General features: G+C 54.8%; 1 protein-coding gene across 1 annotated transcript in view; it reads right to left on the bottom strand.

Annotated features, from left to right (window-relative positions):
- Positions 1-2,498: 2,498 nt before the first annotated feature.
- The window catches only part of SCN4A (sodium voltage-gated channel alpha subunit 4), a 31,310-nt gene continuing 9,399 nt past the window's right edge, over positions 2,499-24,409 (bottom strand). The window contains exons 11-24 of the mRNA XM_064270917.1: positions 24,034-24,272; positions 22,068-22,241; positions 21,110-21,466; positions 15,662-16,141; positions 13,362-13,503; positions 12,488-12,642; positions 11,757-11,930; positions 11,093-11,215; positions 9,430-9,708; positions 9,086-9,139; positions 8,686-8,823; positions 8,365-8,469; positions 7,418-7,688; positions 2,499-6,570 (exon numbers count right to left, since the gene is read on the bottom strand). Of these exons, the coding sequence (XP_064126987.1) occupies positions 5,345-6,570; positions 7,418-7,688; positions 8,365-8,469; positions 8,686-8,823; positions 9,086-9,139; positions 9,430-9,708; positions 11,093-11,215; positions 11,757-11,930; positions 12,488-12,642; positions 13,362-13,503; positions 15,662-16,141; positions 21,110-21,466; positions 22,068-22,241; positions 24,034-24,272 (3,917 nt within the window). The 3' untranslated portion in view covers positions 2,499-5,344. The remainder of the gene's footprint in view (positions 6,571-7,417; positions 7,689-8,364; positions 8,470-8,685; positions 8,824-9,085; positions 9,140-9,429; positions 9,709-11,092; positions 11,216-11,756; positions 11,931-12,487; positions 12,643-13,361; positions 13,504-15,661; positions 16,142-21,109; positions 21,467-22,067; positions 22,242-24,033; positions 24,273-24,409) is intronic.

The following is a 24,409-nucleotide window of genomic DNA, read 5'->3' as shown; positions in this document are numbered from 1 at the left end:
CAGCCCCACAGCCAAGCCGGCTCTGAGTCTTATGTTCCTTGTAGCCTCTTTTCTTTTGTCCCCTCACTCTCTTTCTTCCCCTGGGCCCCCAGAGGGGAGAAAAGATGCTAATCCTCACTTATGGGTGATGAGGAAGGTGAGGGTCCTGGTCGCTGGGAGCACGCTTTCCCCTCTGAGCCTGGGCATGGGCCTCACCTGGCAGAGTGGGGTGGGCAAAGGCCAGAACCTGAACTCTCGAATGTGGGGACGGGTGGGTTAAGGTTTCATCGGGGCACAGCCCGTTCCAGGCAGGCAGTCCCAGATGTTTTTGCTTATTTCCAGAAGTTCCAGGTGAAAAAAACATTTCTCTGAAAATGTGTCAGATGTTCAGTTCACAGAACAAACAACTCAGGGATATAAACATCACCTGAGGTCAGCTCGGGACCAACAGGCCCCTGGGGCTGGAGGCAGTGAGAAAGAGGCGTGAGGCCCCCCAGGAAGGGGCAGAATTCAGGGTCTCTTTTACTTTTTCCCTTAGCAAACTCTACCCCTCCCAAGTCCCTGTGGTGGAGGCCTTGGTTAGCTTTGGACTCAGTGTCCCCACAAAATTGGGACGGTGGCTGGGGAAGGCTTGGGCACGTGTGTGTGTGAGCTTGCCTCACATGTGTGCACGCACATGCGTGTTTCCCGGCTCTGTGGCTCAGGGGCTACTCAGGAGGCTGTCCTGGGACCCAGGGTGATGGTAAGGGGGACGGAGGTGGGGTGGTTGACATCCTCCAAACACGCAGATCAACATCGCTGTGGGCAGGGATGCAGATATGTCCTTTGGATCTCATTCCCATTCATGCTGGCAGGGATCCATTTTCAGGAGGGGTGGGGGACAGTGGGGCCGTTGCCAGTAGGATTATTTATCACAGCCGGGCTGCACTGTTCCCTCCCTGGTGACAATAACAATGAGCTGGACCTGGGCTCTGACGCCCTTACCTCACCCTGAACAGGAGGCATCATAAGCCCACCCCCGTCTCTGCCCCTGGCTGCCCTGGGTTGCACACATCGACATCTGGCGGCCTTCCCCCGAAAACCTTTCCAGGAAGGCAGCACCAAAACAAGAGGTGAGGGTTAAGGGGGGAAAGGACAAGAGGCTCGGGGGCCCAGGGGAAGCAGCCCTGGGAAAGAGAAGAGGGGAAGAAGACCAGGGGACGAAGGGCTTTGACCTCTGGCCTCTCCCCAGTCTGGTCTCACTGGGCTTGCTGTGAGGGGAGGAGGCCTGCTGGCTAAGGACAGCCTCCCCAGGTTATCCAGTGGTTCTCAACTAGGGGTGGGCCTGCTCCTCCGCCTCCGGAAGCATTTGGAAATGTGTGAGGGCAACTGTGATGGTTGCAATGACCAGTGGGATCCCCTGGCATTTGTGGACCTGGGGTGCTAAAGGCCCTGTCATGTGGGGGACAGTGTTTCGCAAAACAAAGAATTTTCCTGCCCCAAAGGCCAACAGCACCCCAGTTAAGCAACATTCATTCTTAACCTCTGAGAGAACAAGTTTCCTCATTTGTGTAAAATAGAAAAAATCATGATAGTACGTCCCACTTAGGGCGGTTGTGGGAATTAACTGAAATCATGTACAGAAAGCACTTGGTGAAGTATCTGGAGGCACAGGCCACTCTCAGTAAAGTGGCAAGCAGCATTAGTAACTTCCAGGGGTTGGGGGAGGCAGGGGGTGGGGAGGTAAATATGTTGAAATATTAGCCTGTGTTGTTTGTTTCTTGCCCAGTATTTTGCCTTTTTGTTGTCCACCATTCAAGTCTGGGGGAAGGATGGGCCGAGGCACCCTGGAAATCTTCCTGCCCTCAGGACCAAAGAGGGTCCTGGTGAGGTTTGAAGGAGCCCTCTACACAGGGAGGGAGGTTGGCACCCTGAGCAGAGACAGCTGCCCCTGGTGGGCAGCTGAGAAAGCCCCGCAGGGATTCTGAGCCCCCACCACCAACATGCAAAGAGAACCGCAAGGTGGCGGGGGGCGGGGGGGGGGGCCATGTGGACAAGGCTGAGGGACATCTCAGGGAGCCTGTAGACCAAGGCCCTGTGAATGTCCCTCCCCATGCTCCACGTGGTGCTATGTAACCTCAGGTGCCTGGATAAAGGGGTGCAGAAACCCAGAAAAAGATTGTTTACTTGTTTGGAATAATACGCCCTGGAAGTCAGAAATCAAGTTATAGAAAATAAAATGATATGTAAAATTATATTTCACCCACCGTGAGTAGCCATGCCACACTGAAGCCAACTCAGTGTGGGTGAAATATAATTTTACTTTATATAAAATACTATATAATACTCTATATAAAATATAATAATATAAACATATTTATATGTTATATGTTACATATGATAATACAATATATGATATAACAACATAAAATATAAATTTTATAATACATAAAATACTATATAATACTCTATATAAAATATAATAATACTCTATAATACTTTTGTCACAGGTTCACGTAACTCTGGGCTCTCTGGGGCCATAGGTCAGAGGCAACGTTGCAGAGGGGTACCGCACAGGGTGCCCTATAGGCACCTTGAGGTCTCTGAGAGGGGGAGGTCTCCTGGAAAGGAGGGGTTGGGGAGCAAGGGTCCCTACAACATGTTTCCTGGGTGTTGTCATGGTGCTGCCCGTTGGTGGAGAAGGCCATGACCCCCGACTCTATCTGGCCTCTTGGTTTTCAGCTAAGAGGCTTTTGGAGGGGGGCAGGAGAGGGCCAGTCTGAGCCATAGCAGGTTGTTGGGGTTCTCCTTATTTTGCCCTTCCAACCCTCCAGGAACCTCCTCATGTCTTCTCCACTTAGCTTCAATCCCCACCAGCCTCTTTTCTTCTTGTCCTCAGTCCCTGTCGACATCCACACGCACAGGCATGGAAGGGAGAAGCCCACGCATCAGAGGCACCAGGGTAGGATTTATTGTAAGAACGGTACAAAAGAGCCCATCTGCTGGCCTGGCAAGAACAGGTGTGGATCTGCAGTGGAGGGGCCATGGGCAAGGGGAGATCTGGACCCTGCTCATCCATTCTTCCTCTGCAGCCTGCACAGTTCAGTGAAGAAGGTCTAGTCCAAGAGACTTCCCAAGAGATTTCTCTTGGGGCTATGCCAGTTCGGGGCCCAGGTGGAAAAGACAGTGGGGCAGGGTGCTGGGCAGGGAGGAGGCTAACCCCGATTGGATGAACCTTCTGAAGGAAGAGAAAGAATCACTGCAAGTAGAGATGGAAGGAGTTGAGGCCTCTTTCCACAGAGGGGACACAGACGGGAGATGGAGAACTGGGCTGGGACAATGGGTGTGATGAAGAAAAACAGAGGAAGGGGGAAGACTAGCCTCCATGGGGAGTGAGAGGAAGGGATGCCCAGGCAGGATGGGGAGGAGGTAAGAGAGTTGGCCTATGGACATGCACACATATAAACACACGCACATCTTGTTTTGAAGGTTTTGCTGTTTCCTGAGTTTTAATCAAACTAGTTACAAGAAACAAGAAGAAAAAGAAGAGGAACTTAAGCCAACACAGGACTCAAAGTACAAATCGTACCACATGTGTTCATACCCATATACACAGTCATGGCACAGGTTCACACATTCAGGCACACACACAGGAACAGGTCTGCACAGAGGACACACATGCACCAGCCTGTACTCATACATGGACCTTCAGACGTTATGGGGGCACAATAACACAATACACACAAATATGCACATACAAACACTCACGGCACAGGCTCACATGCACACACACAGGCACACAAACAAGTCTGAGCAGAGGACACACACACACCAGCCTGTACTCACACAAGGAACTTTATACACTATAGGAGCACAATGACACACATACACACAAAAGTACCCATACACATACTCATGGCACAAGCTCACACTCACACATACAGTTACTCTTACATGAACAGGCTTGCAGAGTGGACACATACACACCAGCCTGTATTCACACAGGGATCTTCAGTCACTATAGGAACACCATGACACACATATACACAAATATACCCATACACACACATATGCAGGCTTCATGGTACACAGTGGCTTACATACACACATACTCACATATTTGAACACACACAACTGTAGGTACACACACAGACATACAAGCAGATACAGAGGCCATAAAGGTGCACACACAAGTGAATAAATCCAGCAACACCCGAGCAGATCTCTCAGTCTCTCCTTCAAGCTCAGCTGTCTGTTTTTCTGGCACTGCCATGCCCAGATCAGCTGGGCCAGCAGAAGTGCTGTCTGGCTTCCCAGGCAGCAGGAAGTGGCAAAGTTGAGCCTAAGCCAGGTGAGATTTTCCTGTAGTATGTCCCAGTGTCAAAATCTCTAACATGAGCTCAACCAGAACATTCTTAGGATCACTTTGAGGAGGGGAAAGAAAGGATGAGGAGGACGGAAGGGATGGGTATGGGGAGAAATAGAAGGAGGAGCTCTCTGCGGTTTGATGGGGCTTCAAGGAGCCCCAGTGGCACTAATGAAGGAATGAGGAAGGGAATGAGGGAACAAGAATCTCCCTACCGAGCATCAACGTCCCTGACCCCTCCCCAGATGTGGATGCTCAGTCCAAGAAAAGCCCCCAGAGCAGCCATACAGCCGGGAGGACCCAATCTGTACCACCCATTGAAGCTTCCTAGAAAAAGACAATTGTCGAGTGGAATCCTTCCTTCTGCTTTTTCCCTAGGGGCCAGCCAGGGGAGCTGTGAGACTGGACAGGGCCCAAGAAATGGTTTCAGGGGCCATAATCCCAGTCCAATGCATCAGGATCCAGTGGCCAATCGGGTTTGTGGAGCCATTTCTGGACCAGTGACATTTATCTTTTCCGGGGAATCCCTGAGCGCACAGAGGGAAGTTGTACCCTTGGCAGCACCCTGGGGTTAAGACATCTTTGTCTGGGATGGGGTTGGGGATCCTGAGTCACTTTATAGGGAGAGGCAATAGTCCTTAAGACTCTGGAGAAAGGAGGGTAGCCAATCCCTTCATTGTAGGCCGGCTCCTCCCCAAGCTGGGGGCACAGAATCTGACGTTCTAACATCCGCCCGGGTCAAGAGGAGGGCTGCAAGGCCCATGAGGAGGTTAGAGCAACTTGAAGGCAAACTCATGGTGCCAGGGACCTCAGGCCCAGCACGGAGCCCCTGAGAGCAATTCCATTTCCCATGGCCCGGGCGGGGGGCAGGTGCTTGGGCCTGGGGGTCAGCCCCAGCATGGCCAAATCTTGCCCCCCAAGAGGAAGTCCCATATTCAAAGTCCTGCTCCTTCAGCATGCAGGCAGCATGGGTTACTTGTGGGATTGTGCCAAGGCTCAGCTGGTCACTTCTGCTGCCTGCTAGACAAGAGACTCTTTGACCCCTGGGCGCACTGGCTGCCCCAGTGGTTGAGAGGGAGGATGACCAGTGCCTGAAGGGCCAATAGCTGCGAGCCCCATGGCAGGTCTGGTGTCCTCTGTTGAGGGCTTCTTCTCACCCTTACTTTGCACGCTGCTGTTCCCATTGTCATGGCCATACATCTGGTTCATGGTGTTGGCGATCATCCCCTCCTTCTCCGGGGCCCCCTCCCCATTGCCATCCTGGCTGTGGCGATACATGTAGGATGCCTGCTTCACAGAGCGCTGGAGCAGGTGCCGGCGGTAGGCCCTCTGGATCTTGATGGCGCATACCTCCTCATGCTTCCTCTTGAGGGTGGTGGTGATGGGCTCGTAGGACACCTTGGAGGGGTTGGCCGCCATGAACTTCTCCTCCATGGTCTGTTTGAGGGCATCCATTTCCCCAGAGTCTCCCAAGACTTCTTTAGTCAGTGCAAAGAGGATGTCCAGGCAGTGGATCTTGTCCCCTGGCACCATGGGCAGGTCCAGTGTGATGAGCTTGATCTTGTTGGGCTTAGCAATCCTAAGTGGATCCTGCAGGGTGTCCACGAAATCAGAGAGGCGGCTGTAGGCAATAAACTGTGTGGCTTCAGGGTCAAACTTCTCCCACGTCTCATAGAACATCTCGAAGTCATCCTCACAGAGGGGCTCACTGCTCTCTTCAGTGGCCACGTTGAAGTTCTCCAGGATGATAGCAATGTACATGTTGACCACAATGAGGAAGGAGATGATGATGTAGCTGCAGAAGAAGCAGATGCCAATGGAGGGGTTGCCGCAGTCACCTCTGACACTGGTGCCCGGGTTCTCTAGCATGGGGTCACAGTCAGGGGGCCCACTGTTGAGGATGGGGTTGAGGAGCCCATCCCAGCCAGCTGATGTGGTGATCTCAAAGAGGCAGATGATGCTGTTGCCAAAGGTCTCAAAGTTGAACATGTCATCGATGCCTGACTCTTTCTTGACATAGGCAAAGTTGGACATGCCGAAGATGGAGTAGATGAACATGACCAGGAAGAGGAGGAGACCGATGTTGAAGAGGGCAGGCAGTGACATCATGAGGGCAAAGAGCAGCGTACGGATGCCCTTGGCCCCACGGATCAGCCGCAGGACACGCCCAATCCGAGCCAGGCGGATCACACGAAACAGCGTTGGTGACACGAAGTATTTCTGGATCAGTTCGGAGAGCGCCAGGCCTGCAGGGAGGACCTAGTGAGAACCACAGCCTCAGGGTGGGATGCTGGGTCAGGGAATGGAGGCATGGGTTCAAGTCCAAAGCAGGACTGGCCTGTGTGATTTTCCCTAGAAGGGATCAGTAGAGGCTCAACCCTCAGACCACAGCCCAAATGACCTGACCTATTAGGCTGGCCTCTCCCAGAGGTCTTGGTGTCAGGGGCTACATCTTTGCCCTAACCTAGTTAGAGGGGGAATATGCCAAAGTTGATGGGGTGAGGGTAAGGCCTATTCTTAAAGCTGTGTTCAGATGTCATAGATAAGAGAAGAGCATGTATGCATGTGTGTGTACAGTTATGTGACTATAGGCATGGTACTAAACTTGTTTGTGACTCAGTTCCCTCATCTGTAAAATGGGGGCAATAACAGTACCTCTATCATGGCATAGTTATGAACAATTAGTGAGATAATGCCTGTAAAGTGCATAGCACAGTGTCAACCTATATAGTAAACGGTAACTAGTTGCTATAATTACATGCTGTAATTAAGTGCATGGCTTCTCCAGTGTGTTTATATACTGGAACAGTGCATTTATTTTTTTCACTAAATACGTGGCACATGAGTGTGCATCTATTGGTCAGGTAAAATGTGTTTCTCGAGGTGTATTTATGTGCGTGCAGGTGATAGGCTGCCTGTGAGCCCACCCTTGTGTGAACTCTGTGCGTAAGTGTGAATGCCGGGTGTGTGTGTGTGTGTTTGGGAGAGTGCCAGGTGCACAAGCAGGTGCGTGTACATGAGAAGAAAGCACCAAGTATTCCTGAGTTGCTCAGCCAGGCTTTGCCCTACCCATCCCAGCCTGGCCCTGCTCACCCACAATGGACAGGATGACAACCACAAAGTCGAAAATATTCCAGCCGACGGTGAAGTAGTACTGGCGCAGGGCGAGCATCTTGAGCACACATTCCCCCGTGAAGATGACGATGAAGATCATATTAATGTTGTACAGGATGTCCACCTTGAGCTGGCTCTGGTCGTCCGTCTCCACCATCATGGTGACCATGTTGAGGCAGATGAGGATCATGATTGTGATGTCAAATGCCTGCTTCGTCACAAGGTCATACAACATGCCCTGGATCTTGTTCTACAGCATGGATAGGAGTGCAAGGATGCACATGTGTGGAAATGGGCAATGGGGGTCCAGGCCCAGACAGACATGGACAGGCAGGAGGCACAGGATGACAGCATGACAGAGGGAGAAGAGAGAGGCGAGATAGGGAGGAGGTGTCAGAACTTTTGGTTGAGTCTGCCAGGGAGGGGAGGGGTAGCTGGGTTCTCTGATGGGTCTGGGACTAGTTTCTTCTATGGAGTCCTTGGGCATCTCTCTTACTCTGAGGGCCTTCCTCCCCTCAAGGTCTCCCAGCTCCCCATTACCCTTCTCCCAGTCATTGCTCACTGTGGAAAGTGTCTGGACATTCTCTTTCTCCCCCTTCTAGAGGCCCTTGCCCCAGAGACAGAGGCACTGAGGGTCCCAGGTGAGGCAGTGGATGGACAGTGGGGGGCTGTGCAGGGATGAGAAAAGGATGAACTAGTGGCTAGAGCTCATCAGGTTCTGCTTAGTCCACAGGGCCCTTTGTGTAGATTACCAAGAACACCCCTTCTTGCAGGTGGGCCCAGCCTCACACCAAGGACACAGCCTGGTGGGCAGAGCACAGGCTGCATTTGACCACCATCATTCCTCTCAGGGACAATATGTACAGGTGCTTGTACAGGCTATGGCCTGGCCTGGCTGCAGGAGGAGGGGCCCAGAGCGGCAGTACCTGGGGCCGGGGAATTGGTTTTTGAGGCTTCTTGGAGCCCAGCTTCTTCATGGCATTGTAGTATTTCTTCTGTTCTTCCGTCATGAAGATGTCTTTCCCTCCAAGGTATAATGGGATGGCGTCCATAAGGTTGGGGTAGGGAGGCCCCTTTTTGGCCCCCTAGATGTCCCTACCTCAGGGACCACCCTTATAGCAGCCCCCCACCCCTGCAGAGGGGCCTAGAAGGAAGGGGGAAGAGTGTCCTGGAGGGGTCAGAGATGGAAGGGTGAGGAGAAGGGGGAGGGAGCCTGAGAGGGAGGGTAGGCTGGACTGGATACTCATCTTCTTCTTCTGCTGGTTGAAGTTGTCAATGATGACGCCAATGAAGAGGTTGAGGGTGAAGAAGGAGCCAAAGATGATGAAGATGACGAAGTAGAGGTACATGTAGATGTTCACTTCGTATTCTGGCTGTTCCTCCTTCTGCAGGGCCACAGGACAGGACGCGGTGCAGTGGGGTTGGCTGCACACACTGGCCTCTCCCTGCTCCCCCATCACACTGTAGGCAGGACAGGCCTGGGCCCAGAAGGTGGACCCCCTCCACCCTCAGGCTGCCCGGGTCTCTGGGGCGCCTGAGGAGGTGACACGGTGGGGTGGGGATAGGGCAGAATGTGCTGCTGTGTCTCCAGACTGAGTCTGCTCCCTGCTTTTACTCAACAGTCACATCTCAGCGACCCCCACTCACCTCCCGGGAGTCCACAGCTGCATACATGATGTCCATCCAACCTTTGAAGGTGGCCTGAGAGAGTGCAGTTGGGGTATGAGAGGGAGGGGGCTTCTCCTCACTTCCATCATCCATAAGTTTTCCTCCCCTCTCCAGCCTGGGCCTCCCCAGAGGCTGCCTGCCCAGAGCCCCACTGGGCAGGCATCAAATAGAGCCCAGAGAGGCCTACAGACCATCTCAGAGACCCAAAGCCCTGGGAACAGGGAGGATAAACTCCTAACAAGGAGCAAGAATGGACCTAGGTGTAATGAGAGGACTGGGGCACCTCCATCTCAGTTCAGTGCAGGGTCAGACGTGGCACTCACCACCTGCAGGAGGGAGAGGTAGCCCAGGCCCACGTTGTCGTAGTTGACCTTGACATTGAGCCAGCGGACCTGACCCGTGTGCATCAGGCTTTCGCACTCAGACTTGTTGTTAACCTCGGAGATGTCGAACCTCTCAGAGGTGGTGGTGTTGATGCAGTAGTAGAACTTGCCGGCAAACAGGTTGACCCCCATGATACTGAAGATGAGCCAGAAGATAAGGCAGACGAGCAACACGTTCATGATGGAGGGGATAGCTCCTAGGAGGGCATTCACCACCACCTGGGGGCCAGGGGAGAGGGTAACGACCAGACCCTTGTCCAGGCGGGTGGGGGAGACCCAGTCCCCACCTACACACTAACCAGGGGACTAGGCAGAGCTGGGCACTGTTACTCAAGGTAGGCTTCCTAGAGTGGGGCCAGTCTGAGCCAGGGCCTAGAGGGGGAGAAGTCGGTGCTTGTGTGTATGTGTGCGGCAGTAAGGGGCGGTCTGGTGGTCAGGGAGGGTTCTCTGCTTGGCTGGAGGCTTCTCTGGAAGCAGCCTGGCTACGGGTCACCAAGCAGGAGACAAACACTCCTCCCTCAGCCCCCATAGGAAACTTGGCCCATGTGACCCAGCCCCCTGTTTATCTGCTTACAGGATTAGAGACATAAACCCAGGCCCAGGAAACAAGCCATCGGGGTCTTCAAAGCGGCAGGACCCCTGGGTTGGAGCCCTGTCCCCCAGCATTCCTGGGAACACAGGCCAACCTCACTATTTCAGACTGGGCTGAATCTGAGAAGGGCCCATATTCAAGGAGAAGCTGTTTCACTGCCTCCAGACAGAGTGGGTGGCACTGCCTGGCAATGCTCTGGGGAGTTCTATTCCGGGCTGGGGCACTAACAAGGTGTGTAGCCATGGGCAAGCCATTTCCCCTTGGTCAGGAGACTGCCTTGGCTCTGGGGGTCAGAGGCCCAGGCATGGCTGGCCCCTTGAAGGAACAGGAAGGAGCCTCTTGGGCAGAGCACACTGCTGGGCACAACCAGTTACCTCACAGGCTTTATGCCTGAAGCAGGTTTGTTCCCAGCAGTCCTTTCTTTGCTGGGGAAGCCCCCTTTGTCTTCCCCAAACCCTGTGTTTACCTGTCACTTCCGTTCTAAGGGGCCCGAGGAGATCCTCTCCACCTCAGCATGACCCGAGCTTGAGGGGGCAGGCTCAGTGCTGGGGTGCAAACACCTTCCCACTTGCTCAGGCCTCAGAGCCCTGGGGGCCCATGCTAAGATTGGGGAGTGATACCCATAAACCCACAGTCACCCAGAACCCACAGTCACCCAGAACCCACAGATCTGCTTTCCTTCCTCCTCCTCCTCCCTGCCCCGATGTGTCACCCTGGCTCCTGGGTGCTGCTGCAGCTTCTGCTACCCCCCAGTGGCACAGATAAACTGATACAGGCTGGAAAGAGGGCCTGGGGCGGGAATGAGGTAGGCAGGGGGTGGGCCAAGGGCACAGCATGTGGGAGGATATCTCCAGGGCGCTCAAAACCAGGCCTTTTGCAGGGCAATTGGTCTGAGCCCTTGTCTCCCCCTAGTGACAGCCAGAGTACAGACATGCTCTACCCTCCACCCCATCTTGTGGGCGGCTGACCCCTCAACTCAGCGTCCTACATAGAGCTTCTGTCAGCACCCACCCTCATGCCCTCGAATCGGGACAGTGCCCTCAGGGGACGCAGGGCCCGAAGCGTCCGCAGGGATTTGATGGGTCCTAGCTCCGAGTAGCCCAACCAGTTGGCCACCAGGCTGATGATGGAGACCTGTAAAGGGGGGTGTCAGTGAGTACAGGACCCCCAGCCTCCCCCAAGCCCAGAGACACAGTCCCTGGGCCCATGTGAGGTCTTCCAGGATTCCCAGCTCTAGGGCGTCTTCCCCAGGTCCCTCCCCAGCAGGTGGCCCTGTCTAGTGGAAACAGCAGCCCTGGAGCCTAGCCTTTATCTAAGCAATGGCATTGATTAACTGGGGATGATGGCAGATGTGAGGGATGATCAGAGAGGATATGAAAATGCCCCACAAATATCAGTGGGCATTGACAGTAACCCTCTTACTTGCCATCTTGCCCAAGACCCCCCACTCCATCCCCTTGGAAGAAATAAAACATTTCCTTAGGAAGGCTTCCCCAGTCCCTTGCACCCTGCAGGCTTCTCTGTATTCAAGTAAACCAGGAGGCCAGTCTGAAGGGGCAGTGCTGATCCAGGGGTCTGAGCCACTATGCAACTTCTGGGGCCTGGGCTCCCTAAGACCCTGGCCACACTGACAGTCTCTGGGTCTAGCTGGGGACCCAGGGCTGGGAGGGCTCACATCAACGATGAGGAAGTCAAGCCAGCACCAGGCGTTGGTGAAGTACACCTTGAAGCCATAGGCCACCCACTTGAGCAGCATCTCAATGATGAAGATGTAGGTGAAGACCTTGTCAGCGTATTCCAAGATGGTGCGAATGACGGGCCGCTGCTCGATGTGGATGTCCTCGAAGGCCTGGGGGCACCAGTATGACCAGGGGCAGCCAGAGGCAGGAGGCTGAGGCAGCAGCCACGGGCCCTACCCTGCCTGATGCTGCTGGCTCCCAGAGGTCTGCCATGGGGTCAGACCAGGGGGCAGGCTATTGGCATCTCCAGGCTAACCCTCCCTGCCCTCTTCAGGGGATGAAACAGCCTCCCGACTGGGAGCAGTCTCTCAGCTCCCCTTCCCCAAGCCTAAAAATAGCAATACTCAAGAGTCTGCTAGAGCTTCATCCTGTTCCCCCTACTTGTCCCAGATTTCCCAGGACTCTCTCTACATTCCCCCTGGAATGGTGGGGGTGCACACACCGTCAGAACCCACAGAACGAGGAAGGCCCACCTGTTGCTTTAAGGCAATTAGTGGATTCTGTACCATATCCTGACACTACAGGTGAGTTCCTTTAGACCCTCTGGGTACGGAACTGACCAGGTGGCATCCCTCCTGTGTTGTGGGAAGGACGAAGCCCCAGGAGAAACTGCTTGGGCCTGGGGCCTGCCTCTGCCCACACCCCATCCCCCCGGGGTGTTGCCTACCAAGGCCCCGCTGCTGAGCAGGATCATGAAGACAATGAAGGTCTCGAACCAGTTGTGCTCGACAATCTTGAAGCAGGCCCTGCGGAGGGTCCACCATTTCTTCCCGTGGCCCTGAGAGATGTCCACATAGAGGCAAGGGAAACGCTGGACACAGGCTGAGAGGGAGGGGGCGGGTACCTCGTCAAGGCCTGGGGGCTGCCACTGGGTGCCCAGACGGCATGTTTCCACCAGCCTTCCTAGATGTCCCCTCACTGCCCCGACCCAGGATCCCTTCTCCTGAGACCTGGCTCCGTCTGGGACGGGTGGGGAGTGGGTGGGCAGGATGGAGGGCCAGCCCGTCCGCTCACCATGGGGCCTCAGGCCTGGCCTCTGCTGCACACTCTGCCAGGGGTGGACGTGAGAGGGGGTCAGAAGCACAGGCCGCCAGCCCAAGTGCTGTAGCCATCTATTGTCCCCGTCCTCTCCCTCCTCGCCCAGGCAGCCTTCACTGCCCAGAACAGGCCCTTCAGCTAAATGCTTCCTCCATGGCTGCTCCTGAAGGGCTGGGCAGGCCTCTCTTGGGAGAGGAAGATGAGGAAGAGGATGGCAGTTTTAGCTGCCTGCACTCCTGAGGGCTTTGCATGGAATCTGCACAGCAGCTTCGGAGGCAGGCACCCCATCACCCTACCTACATGCACACACACTGTGGCTCAGGGCACAGTTGGGAGGCTCTGTGGCTCTGACACCCCCAGCACGCCGAGGGCCGTACTCTCCCAGGTGAGGTGGGGGAAACAGGCCCTGGCACAACTTTGGTGATGCATGTGTCCCTGGGGTGGTTGCTCCCTTCCGGCCTTTGGCATGGCAAGGCGGGGTATGGCTTATAGCAGGCTCTCACCTTCAGTGAAGCACTCCTCAGGCTGCTCCCCCTCAGGGTTCTCCTCAGCCTGCTCCTCAGGGTCCTCCTCGGGGGGCTTGTAGTCAGCCGTGCTGCAGACAGAGGAGTTTCCGTCGTAGAGGGGCTGTATCTGCGGCTGCTTCTGAGGGTCGGGGGTGCAGATGGAGATGAGAATGGGAGACAACAAGGGAAAGGAGGTAGAGGGGGTGGGGCAGACCCATTCATTCATTCCTTCATTCTTCCTTTGCTTTGGCCCTGGATATATCTACCCTGCCTGGCACTGTGACCCAGGTGGGGTGGTCCCACCTTCATGGAGCTTCCTTTCAGAGGGAACGGGGCGAGGCCTGGGAAGGGCAGGCAGAGCAGAAGGGCATGGAGCCCATGAGGTTCCAGAGGGGCCTGGAGAAGAGCACGGTGGGGCTGGCTCAGCGGGGCTGGGGGCTGGGGGTGGCATGGGGGGCAGAGGTACTTTAGAGGGGGACAGAGTGTGAAGAGGGGGCCAAGATGGAACTGGGGTGCTGCAGCCCGAAGAAATGGGCATGTGGTGACCCCAAGTTCTGAGCCCTCACACCCCCAGGATCTGTTTGGCTGAGGAATCCAGGAAGGATGGAAAATGTTCCCCAGCCAAAGCTCCTGCCCGGCACCAAGGGAACCTGATCAGGGTGGGGGTGGGGGTGGGGTGGGGGAGGCTGGTGCTCGGCCTGGCCAGGCCTCCTCCCACCTCCTCCTGGGGCTGTCCCAGGCTGGTTTCTGGGCCTCAGCTTCCACTGGGCAGGGGACCCCTTCATGGCTGGGAATGAGGCCCCTGAAGAGGAAGACAGAGGAGGAGCAGGTCAAGAGGGCAGCTTGGGGCAGCTCTGGGTCCAGAGTTGTGGTGGGGGACCTTGTTCGAAGTTAAACGGAACGGGAAACTGAGGCACAGAATGTTAAGTCAACCAGGGCATTCACTGAGCCACTTGCCCTGCCTGTGTACCCCAACTTCCATAAATAATTCCTCTTGGAGCCACGCTTGTCTCCCTTTAAAGAGTCCCCAGGCCCCCTCCCCTCCCAGAGCCTTGGACCTGGTGCTCTCCGGCCCCTCCCCCACCCATGTCCCTCTTATCGAGGTCGGAGCCACTGGCCACATCTCCGAGGGTATTTATAGCTGGGCTGGCACTCGTTCCCCTGGTAAACCAGCACACCACATATTTGGGGGGAATAAGGAGTCAAGAGTTTTCAGGGTAAAGTTCATTCAGGTTCCAGTTCCCAGTCAGGCCCAGGGCTGATCGCTGGGGAGGGTGGGGTCTCTGTTCTTTCCTCCCCTGCCAGAGCTGGAAGGTGGGTGATGGGGGTTCAGGTCAGCCCGGGCCCTGCTGATCCTCCCTGAGGATGAGCAGCAGGGCCCCAGCCTCATCCCTGGTTTCAGCCACCCTTGTTCCAGGCCCCTCCCTAGTCTTGCAGGGGAGGAGCTAGAGAAGGGAGCATCTCAGCCCAGCAGCAGCCCCCCGAACAGGCTAGGGCCCTGAGGCTTCACCCTGCTCCCATTGCCCCCTGGGGCCCTCTCCTCAGAGTCTCAGGACTGGCACCTTGGCCCACACTGGGAAGTTGGGACAAGCCCTAAGTGGATCTAGGCAAGAACCAGTGATGGTGATGTAGATTAAGCAGGAGTTTAAAACCCCGGAGGAGAAGTTAACAGAGGCCTCTTGGGTCCCTGCGTGGTGCAAATGGTTAATTCACTTAGCTGCTAACCGAAAAGTTGGAGGTTCTAGACCACTCAGAGGCATCTTGGAATAAAGGCCTGATGATGATCAGTGTACTCCCTAAAGATCAGCCACTGAAAATCCTGTGGATCACAGTTCTACTCTGACACACACGGGGTCACCATAAGTCAGGGTCAGCTCAAGGGCAAGTTTTTTTCTTGGGTCCCAGTCCTGGGGCTGAGGTACCATAGGTAATTGCGTCCTGTCCAAGAGCGCCACCTGCTGGTGAGTGAGGGCCATGAGGGCCTGGATCAGCCAGAGTTGTGGGGACTGGCGTGAAGGAAGGAAACCAGAGTTTCAGAGCCGGCAGGTCCGATCTTAATAGTCAGGTTAATAACAACTGTCACCATTTACAGAGCGCTTACTACGTGCTTTACACGCACAGCTCACCTACTGTTCGCTGTTCACGACGACGCCACGAGGTAGGTACCATTACTCCATTTTACAGATGGAGGAACCGAGGCTTGGAGAGGTTTTGTGACTTGCCCAAGCGCACACAAAAATGTGAATCTAGGTCTACCTGACCCCTACCCCTTAAGCCAGGCCCTGCAACGGGCTCACCTTGCCATCCTCAGGCTCCGAGAAGGTGTCAGTCTCCTCTTCTGTGGGCATCTCCAGGTCCGACTCCTCAGAGGCGATGGGCACCTGAATGGTCAGGTAGGGGTTGTTGATGAAGTTGAGGTGGTCCAGCTCGACGCTGGTGGGAGAGCTGTCAGGCAGGCCCATGTGGTTCAGGATGTGATCGTCCTTTTTCAGGTCCTTGTCTCCCTCCTCGGGCGGCGGCTCCTTCTTCTCCTCCTCAGGGGCACTCTCCCCAGCCTCCGCTGCCTCGCGGGGCTCCCCGAGGCTGAGCATGATCTCCTTGGGGCTCAGGACCTTGCCGTGCACCAGGCCCAGGAGGAAGGCCTTGGTGAAGGCGACGCCCCACTTGATGCGCCCGATGGCGATCTGCAGGTTGTTCATCTCGCCGTCCTCGTCTGAGGCCGCCAGGCTGTCTGCGCTGAAGGAGCTCAGCAGCAGGGCCAGGAACAGGTTCAGGACCTGGACAACAGGCATTATGGAGCCTCAGCTCAGCCTCTGGTTCCCTGGGGGTGCCACCTTGAGCCAGCACGAGGGGCGCAGGCCTACAGGTCAGACCTACCTCATGCTAAACTTTTAAAAGGAAGACATGACTTTGCTGGATCCTCACAACTGCCTGTGGAGGCGGTGCCTGTTATTATCATCTCCACTTTTCAGATAAGGAAACTGGGGCCTGGGCAAATGACATGACTCTGCCCAAGGCTGAGGCAGAATTTGGCACACTGTGTGATGGAGGACTCTTATGATACCACCTCTGTCCTCCACCTCCACTACTGGGGACACAGAACGAGAAGAGGGTTCAGGTTTTTAGGACTTATCGGGATCCTTTACCTCGATCCTTCTTTTCCTCATCTGTTAAATGGGACTTTTAATCGACTCAGTGTTCCCTAGGACTCAGATACCTGTCCCCTATTTCTCTGGAAGTGGCGTTTGACCTACTGCTATTCAACTCCTTTTCTCCCCTTTGGGGTTCCTGGTTACCTTCTCACACCCCTACTAGAAGGGATTTAAGAGGCCACTGATCCACCTCCCCATCCCCCCCCTTGATTTTCCACCAGACATCTACTGAGCTGCTGCCACCGTGTACAGGAGTGAGCAGCCTCAGGGAGTCACAGACCAGTAGAGAGAAAGACATTGGGTCAAATACAATTCAGTGTGTCTGTACGGCCGTATAGACTGGGGAGGGAGCCCTGGTGGCAAAGTGGTTAAGTGTTTGGCTGCTAACCAAAAGGCTGGGTGGTTCAAACCCACCAGAAGCTCTCTGGGAGAAAAGACCTGGTGATCTGCTCCTGCCAGAAAGATTATAGAGTAGGAAACCCAATGGGGCAGTTCTACTCTGTCTTATAGGTTTGCTATGAGTTAGAATCGACTTGACGGTACACAGCAACAACATAAATTGGGGTGCACAGGCTTTGAAACCACACTGCCTGGGTTTGAACTTCAGTTTACTAGCTGTGTGTTCTGGGGCAAGTCACTTCACCTTTCTCTGCCTCAGTTTCCTCACCTGTAAAATGGGGATAATTATAGTACCTCCTTCCTCACAATGTTGTTAGATTAAGTGATCAATACAACTGTGGCACACAGTAGGTGCTCAAAACAAGTTGGCTGTTATTATGTGTGCAATAATAAATAGAAAGCCATACAACATACAGGGAAGAGTTTGTTCAACTCTGAGGCCAGCTCCCTCATTTTATGGATGAGGAAACTGAGTCCCAGAGAAGTGGAGTGACTTGCCCTAGGACACACAGTATAGTCAAGACTAGAACCCAGGCTTCCAGTTATTGCACAATTTTAGGGGGCTAAAATATGAATTGAATGGTACCCCCAGAGGTATGTAACACAGCAGCCCTGCCTCTCACAAGTCTACCCCTCCCTGGGCAGTGGGGAAGAGGATGAAGGGTGGCTGGGGTGAGGGGTGCCCTGGCTTCTGTCAGCCAGAGGCAGAACCAGGTTCTTACTCTGTGGGGGGGGCCTGGTGTGGGGCTAGGTGTGTGAGTGGGTATGAGGGAGTAGAGGAGCCGGTACGTGAGAATCTGCTAACCTTGACCATCTCTTTTGTGTGTCTCTCACTTTCTGGCTTTCACCAGTGTCCTCTAAGTTTGTTTCATCATTGTCTTAACTACCATGTTAGCATAATATCTCAAAAAATATTTAAATCCTCTGAGGGTGATTCTTCTCCCTGGGCTCTCTATCTGTCTTTTGCCCCCCACCAAAGTTTGATGGTCTGTCTTTCCTTTTCTCGGGCGGGAGGCGTCCAGTTGCCAGAAACACATCTGAGATGGGAATTAGCAGGGTTTGCACACGGCTCTTGCCTGGGACAGAAATAGCCGCCCAGGCAAGGCAGGGGGTGGGGGACAGAGGGGAGGGGGACAACGTTATGCTCCCCTGAGGGCTCTGTGGGGTGGGTTATGTGTAACCTAGTCACTTCCTTTTGTTCTTCACAATAGCCTGGAGGAAGTGCCCAAGTGCCATGGCTGCAGGGGGCATGGGTCCCCACACTCCCTGGCAGGACGCCCTGGTGCCTCTTGGCAGACGTGCTTCCCTGAGGCCTGGGGGTGGTGAGAGGGGACGGTGCCCAAGGAGCAGGCAGTGCTGCCTCCCTCGGCCACTCCTCTCCCTCCAAATTGGGAGAGCCACAGAGCTGGGCCTGAAAAGCTTGTCAGTGGTGGCATGTGTGTGACAGGAGGGTGGGGTGAGGGGCCTGGCATGCACAGTGGCAGTGTGGTGCAGTGGTTATGGACTTGAGCCAGCCTGCTTGGGTTCAGAGCCTGTGCACGTTACTAATTCACCTCCCTGTGCCTTTGTTTCCTCATCTATAAAATGAAGATGTGATACCACGGCTCTCAGAGGGTAGTTGTGAGGATTAAATGAACGAGTACACAGAGTGCTCAGAATGCTGGGTAAACGCTAAAGGAATGTCAGCTCTCATCAGTGTTATGTGTGGCGTGGACGTTACCATTACTGCGATTATAGCTCTTGGTGCTGCTGTTACTACTGGAGTTATACTGACTCAGGCTCCCGTCCCAGGTCAGTTTCTCCCTGTGTGGTTCCGGGCAGGGAAGCATGGATTGTGGAGATAATGTAACGGTCTCACAGGGTTATTGAGTGGATTAGGGATAATGCACTTAAAGCCCCTTGCACAGGGCCAAGCGTGTGGCAGGAGCCCAAAACCCAGGAGCAGTTATATTGGTGGCTGGTACCTAAAAGATGCCCCCAGCACCGTCCTACCCCAGCGCCCCTGTAATATTTGAACTTGCTTGACCACAAGCATCGTGTAATCCTCACGACCACCCAGTGAAGTAAGTCACCACTGTTATCAACCCATTTTCCAGATGAGAAAAATGAGGCTCAGAGAAGTCAAGGCTCATGACTTCCCATCAGTAAGTGGCAATGTGGGGGCTTCAAATGCTTTGGAGTTCACAAACACAGAGACAGAGCCTTCCTGAAGACCCCCTCAGTCACTCCCATGCCCTTAACCTTACATTTGCAACCTTTCGCTCAGCACCTGTGACCCACCCCCCCACTCCCCACCCCCAATCCTGCCCCAAAGTTCTGGCCGGGCACCTTCCCTCTCTCCCCTCTCGCTAGGGACAACCAGTCTGGGTTCCTTCTCTCTTGCTGTCCCTGGGGGCTCGGAACCAATGCCCATCATCTCTTCCTGCAGCCCCAACCCCCTGCCGGGTCCCTGCCCCCAGCTGGAGCTCAGTGATATCTGAGAAGCGCTGACCCAGCAGCCCAAGGATTCCACAGACCTTTTCAGAACGTGGAGACGGGCGTCTTCCCACCCCATTGCCCAGGGCAGCGCCCAGCTACCGCAGGGGGGCAGCCGGGTGCAGCGCTGAGGGCCCTGGCAGGATGACTCCCCGCCCACCTCAAGAAGGGGAGGAGCCAGGTCTGCACGGAGAGGAGAGACGCCTTCGGGGCCCTGGCCACAGAAAGGCCGGTCAACTGGACTAAGGCCCCAGCCCTGTTTCTCATTAGCCCCTGCCCCTTACCTCCCTGCCCTGCTCCTGCCCCACGTGCTGAGCCCTGAACCACAGAAAGTGGCAGGATGGGTGTAGTTTATGCCACTTCTGGATTCTCCAACACCTGGGACTGATTCCTTTTTTTTTTTTTTTTTTTTTAGAGTCCCAGGGACAGAGGAAGGTAAGAAGAGGGAGGAGGACAAGAGGCCCAGCAGTTCCTGGATACCAACCCCGCTGTGCCTTTTTAGACACTAAATCAGTGAATCCTCCCAGCCACCCTATGAGGTCCCTATCATTTTCCATTTGCCAGTTAAAGAGCCCAGCCGGGCTCAGAACTGCGCAGTAATGGTTCCAGGTTGCACTGCTGGTGGTGAAGCGGTGAGTTAGAACACATGTCTGTCTGCCTCCAGCTATCACCTTCTTGTTGTTGTGTGCCATCAAGTCGATTTCGACTCATAGAACCCTATAGGACAGAGTGGAATTGCTCCATAGGGTTTCCTAGGCTGAAATCTTCACGGGAGCAGATTGCCAGGCCTTTTCTCCCTTGGAGCAGCTGGTGGGTTTGAACTGCTGACCTTCGGTTAGCAGCTGAGCACTTAACCATTGTGCCACCAGGGCTCCTCCAGCCATCATCTTACTTTGTCACAAATACTGGGTCTAAACAGTGCTAATCACAACGTGGTCCCTGCACCAGTGGCATCGTATCGCCCTGGCGCTTGTTAGAAATGCAGACCCCCAGGCCCCACCCCAGAGCAGCGGAATCAGGATTTCCGGGGTAGGGCCCAGGAAGGCACTCCACTAGCAGCCAAAATGTTGGCAGTTCCAACGCACCCAGAGATGCATAGGAAGAAAGGCCTGGCAATCTGCTTCTGGAAGGTCACAGCCTTGAAAATCCTGTGGACCAGTTCTCCTCTATACACATGGGGTCCCCGTGAGTCAGAACTGACTCAACAGCAACTAACAACAAGGGCCCAGGAAACGATATTTTAAGAAGCTCCTGGGTGATTCTTAAGTAAAAAAACCAAACCCACTGCCATCAAATCGATTCCGACTCATGGCGACCCCATGTGTTACAGAGTAGAAGTGATCTCCCCAGGGTTTTCTTTACTATAATCTTTATGGAAGCAGACTGCCAGGCCTTTCTTCTGCAACACTGCTGGGTGAGTTAAAATGCCAACCTTTAGGTTAGTAGTTGAGTGCAAACCATCTGCACCACCCAGGGACCTTGGGTGATTTTTAAGTACATTAAAATTTAAGAGCCATTGGATTAAACCATATAAAATTGCCACTTGGGAGATGGGGTGGCTGAAAACATCAAGCATCAGCAATTCCACACAGTTCATCCCGAGAGAACACAGACCCTAAAACGACAACTGATTTTAAAGAAAATAAAGCAATGGGCAATGTCCTGTACACTTGGGTTTCCTGGGCGAGGTTGGGAAGCCATCCAGCTGGCCTCACTCACCACAAGATTGCCGATGACCATGACCATGAGGAAGACGGTGAGGCACATGGCCTGGCCGGCCACCTCCATGCAGTCCCACATGGTCTCAATCCACTCGCCGCACAGGATGCGGAAGACGATGAGGAAGGAGTGGAAGAAGTCGTACATGTGCCAGCGGGGCAGGCTGCAGTCAGCGGCGATCTTGCACACACACTCCTTGTAGCTCTTGCCAAACAGCTGCATGCCCACCACGGCGAAGATGAACACGATGATGGCCAGCACCAGCGTCAGGTTGCCCAGCGCCCCCACTGAGTTGCCGATGATCTTGATGAGCATGTTCAGTGTTGGCCACGACTTGGCCAGCTTGAAGACCCGTAGCTGCCGGGCAGGGGGAGGGCAAGGGTGAGTGAGGCCCTGGGACCCCAGGCCCAGCCCAAGGGAGCCCCATCCTTAAGGGAAAGAACTAGTTCGAGCAGCTCTAATGCCCACACCATGCCTCTGAGTGATCTAAGACCTCAGTTTACCTCTCTATTAAATGGGGACATCCATATCCTACCACCTCATGCTCTCCGTATGTTAAAAGAAGTGCTCCTATGGGGTGGTGGAAAGAATACGAATTCAGGAGTCTCGATCTTACTACTAACGAACTTCTAGTGTCTCAGTTTTCAGGTCCGCTATATGTGGCTGAAGTCCCTACTCCAGTCCCGTCCGAGGTTGTTATGGAATCAAACCCAAATATCAGCTCCTAGGGTTGTCATTTTGCCCCTTCCCCCCAGCAGCCCTGTGTGGTAAGGAGGGAGGGCTCCTTTCTGTCTGTTGCACAGGTAAGAAAGGTTCAGAGAGGTTCAGTGTCAACCACTAGGGCAGAGGGGGACCTTACTCCCAGAACTCTGGCTTCTCCTTCTCACCCCCATGCCCACCCTCCCTAGTATGGACACTCCACCCCTCCTCAGCCCTGGGCCCTGGGGGCCTCTCGCACCAGTCGGAAGGAGCGCAGCACAGACAGCCCCTGCACGTTGGCCAGGCCCAGTTCCACCAGGCTGAGGGTGACGATGATGCTGTCGAATATGTTCCAGCCCTGCTGGAAATACTCATAGGGGTCCATGGCGATCAGCTTCAGTACCATCTCAGCCGTGAAAATGCCTGTGAAGACCTGCAGGGTGGAGTTGGGGTCCCTATCACAGAACCTGAGGGAGCACAGGGCCTTGGAAGGTTGATTCCTGCCCTACTCCTGCCTCCTGGCAGAGCTTGTGGGGGCTGAGAGGAAGGGGTCTAGACCCCTGAGAGGGGCAAGGAGTGGTATCCACACTCCACATGTGTGTGTGGTGGTGGTGGGGGAAGGGGAGGTAGAATGGCCATGCCACAGGGCAGAGGTCGGTACAACCCAGAAATGTGGATCCACCAATTTCTGGCCTTGTGACCGTGGGCAAATCCCTTAACTTCTTGGGGGCCTCGACCCAATCCTAATAGTCAACATTCATTCATTGTGGCTCACGTTATGACCTCTTTAGTAACTCAATCTCTATGAAGTTGGGAGAGATTATCACAGTCGTTTCAGAGTTAAGAAACTGAGGCTCAGAGAGGCTACATGGCTAGCTGAAAGTCATACAGTCCATTTGCCAACGAGTCAGGTCTCAAACTGAGTTCTTGGCATGCTTGGTTCACTGTCTCTACCTCTACAGCCTTTCTATCTTGGGTGGTGGGGAGTCCCAGGACCCAAAAAGCCTCCATGGACTTGGAGGTCTAGTGTATAGGCCAAAAGTGGCGAAGTTGGGATCAATGAAAAGGCCAGAGCTGCCCCCCAGCCCTGGACACAAGGATCTGAGGGCTACACAGCCCCTGAAAGTCTCCTGGGCACAGCCCCCCTCTGCCAGGCACCAGCTGCCCTGGGTCCACAGCCTGCCTGGGCACATGCTGAGCCCCTCCCAGGAACTGTCCCTGACCATAGCAGGTGCCCAGATGGCAGTGCAGTGTGGGCAAGGGGCGGGTGGCTGGTGGGCCAAGCCCATCACACACGCCCCAGCAGCTGTGCACGGAGTCCAGAGCACACCCTTGCCCCTCCATCCCCGCCTGGCCATGGCTGCCTCGGGCACCTCCACTGGGATGACAAGCCTGCTGCTTAGGCTGGGGAGTCCAGGGTCTCTGTCTGATTTCCATGCCACCTACCCAGCCCTCATCCTGCCCAGGTCCCAATCTCATGCCTCTCGCTGGGCTCCCCTCGACCTTGGGGCGGGAGGAGTATCTTGCCAATTTGCTGTTCTGGAAAAATTACTGAGGGAAATGGGAAGGGTGGGGCAGGGCCAGGGCTGGAAGAGGGCTTTCTCCCTTTGTCAGGCTCCACCGTGGCTGGCAACGAGGTGATAATGCTCCTAATGGGCAGGGATAAGCAGGCGGATCAGTGCATGTCAACAATAGCGGGGCAGGGATGGGCTGGATGGGGAGATGGCCTGGCCACTCAGGAGAAAACATAGCAGGCAGGGGGGTGGGGGTGGGGTGAGGCCTCCAGGGTGAGCTTCGGCTTCTTGGGCCTGAGCGTCCATGGCTATATACATGCCTCACTTGCAGGTTCCTTGGTCTCTCTCTCAGGCCCATGACGACCAGGGCATGGATGGTCTGGGACCTATGCCCCCCAGGATTCTGACCTCTGGAAGCCCAGGACCCCACCTCCACTCTTCCTGCTCCCAAATACCCTGAAACTCAAGGGTCAACTCATAACCTCCTTAGTAATATCAAGTCGTGTCTCCCATATACAGTGGAAATAATCCATCTGTCCCCACATGCCCCCCCCCCCCCCCGCCAAGTAAAAGGCCCCTTGCCGTCTAATCCATTCGGACTCATAGCGGCCTCACTTGCCCCCCAGTAGTGGCCCATATTTCCACACAGCCCAGACAACCCCTCTGCTCGCCTGCCCCCGCATGACTGCCCTCTCCCCGGCCCCTCCATACCAGGTTGCCCACGGTGAGCACGTGGTCAAAGTGCTCTGTCATGGGGTAATGTTCCATGGCCATGAAGAGGGTGTTAAGCACGATGCAGATGGTGATGCCCAGGTCAACGAAGGGGTCCATGACGATCAGGTAGATGATGTGCTTGAACTTCATCCAGGGAGCGCAGCAGTTCCATATGAGCACCGTGTGGGCGCACTTGTACCACCACGGCGGGCACTTCTGGTGGGCCTCTTCCAGCTCTGGGAGTGGAGTCACAACACAGACAACCAATGAGAGTTCCCGCCCTTTCCCGCACCCCTCTCTCCTCCAGATCTTCGGTCCCACCTTCCAAGCCCCACCCTTTAGCGGCCCACACCTCAACGCAGCACCCCCTCAG

The sequence above is a fragment of the Loxodonta africana genome, chromosome 18 (assembly GCF_030014295.1).
Source record: "Loxodonta africana isolate mLoxAfr1 chromosome 18, mLoxAfr1.hap2, whole genome shotgun sequence".
Lineage (NCBI taxonomy): Eukaryota > Metazoa > Chordata > Mammalia > Proboscidea > Elephantidae > Loxodonta > Loxodonta africana.
This window is presented reverse-complemented; position numbering and strand designations above follow the sequence as displayed.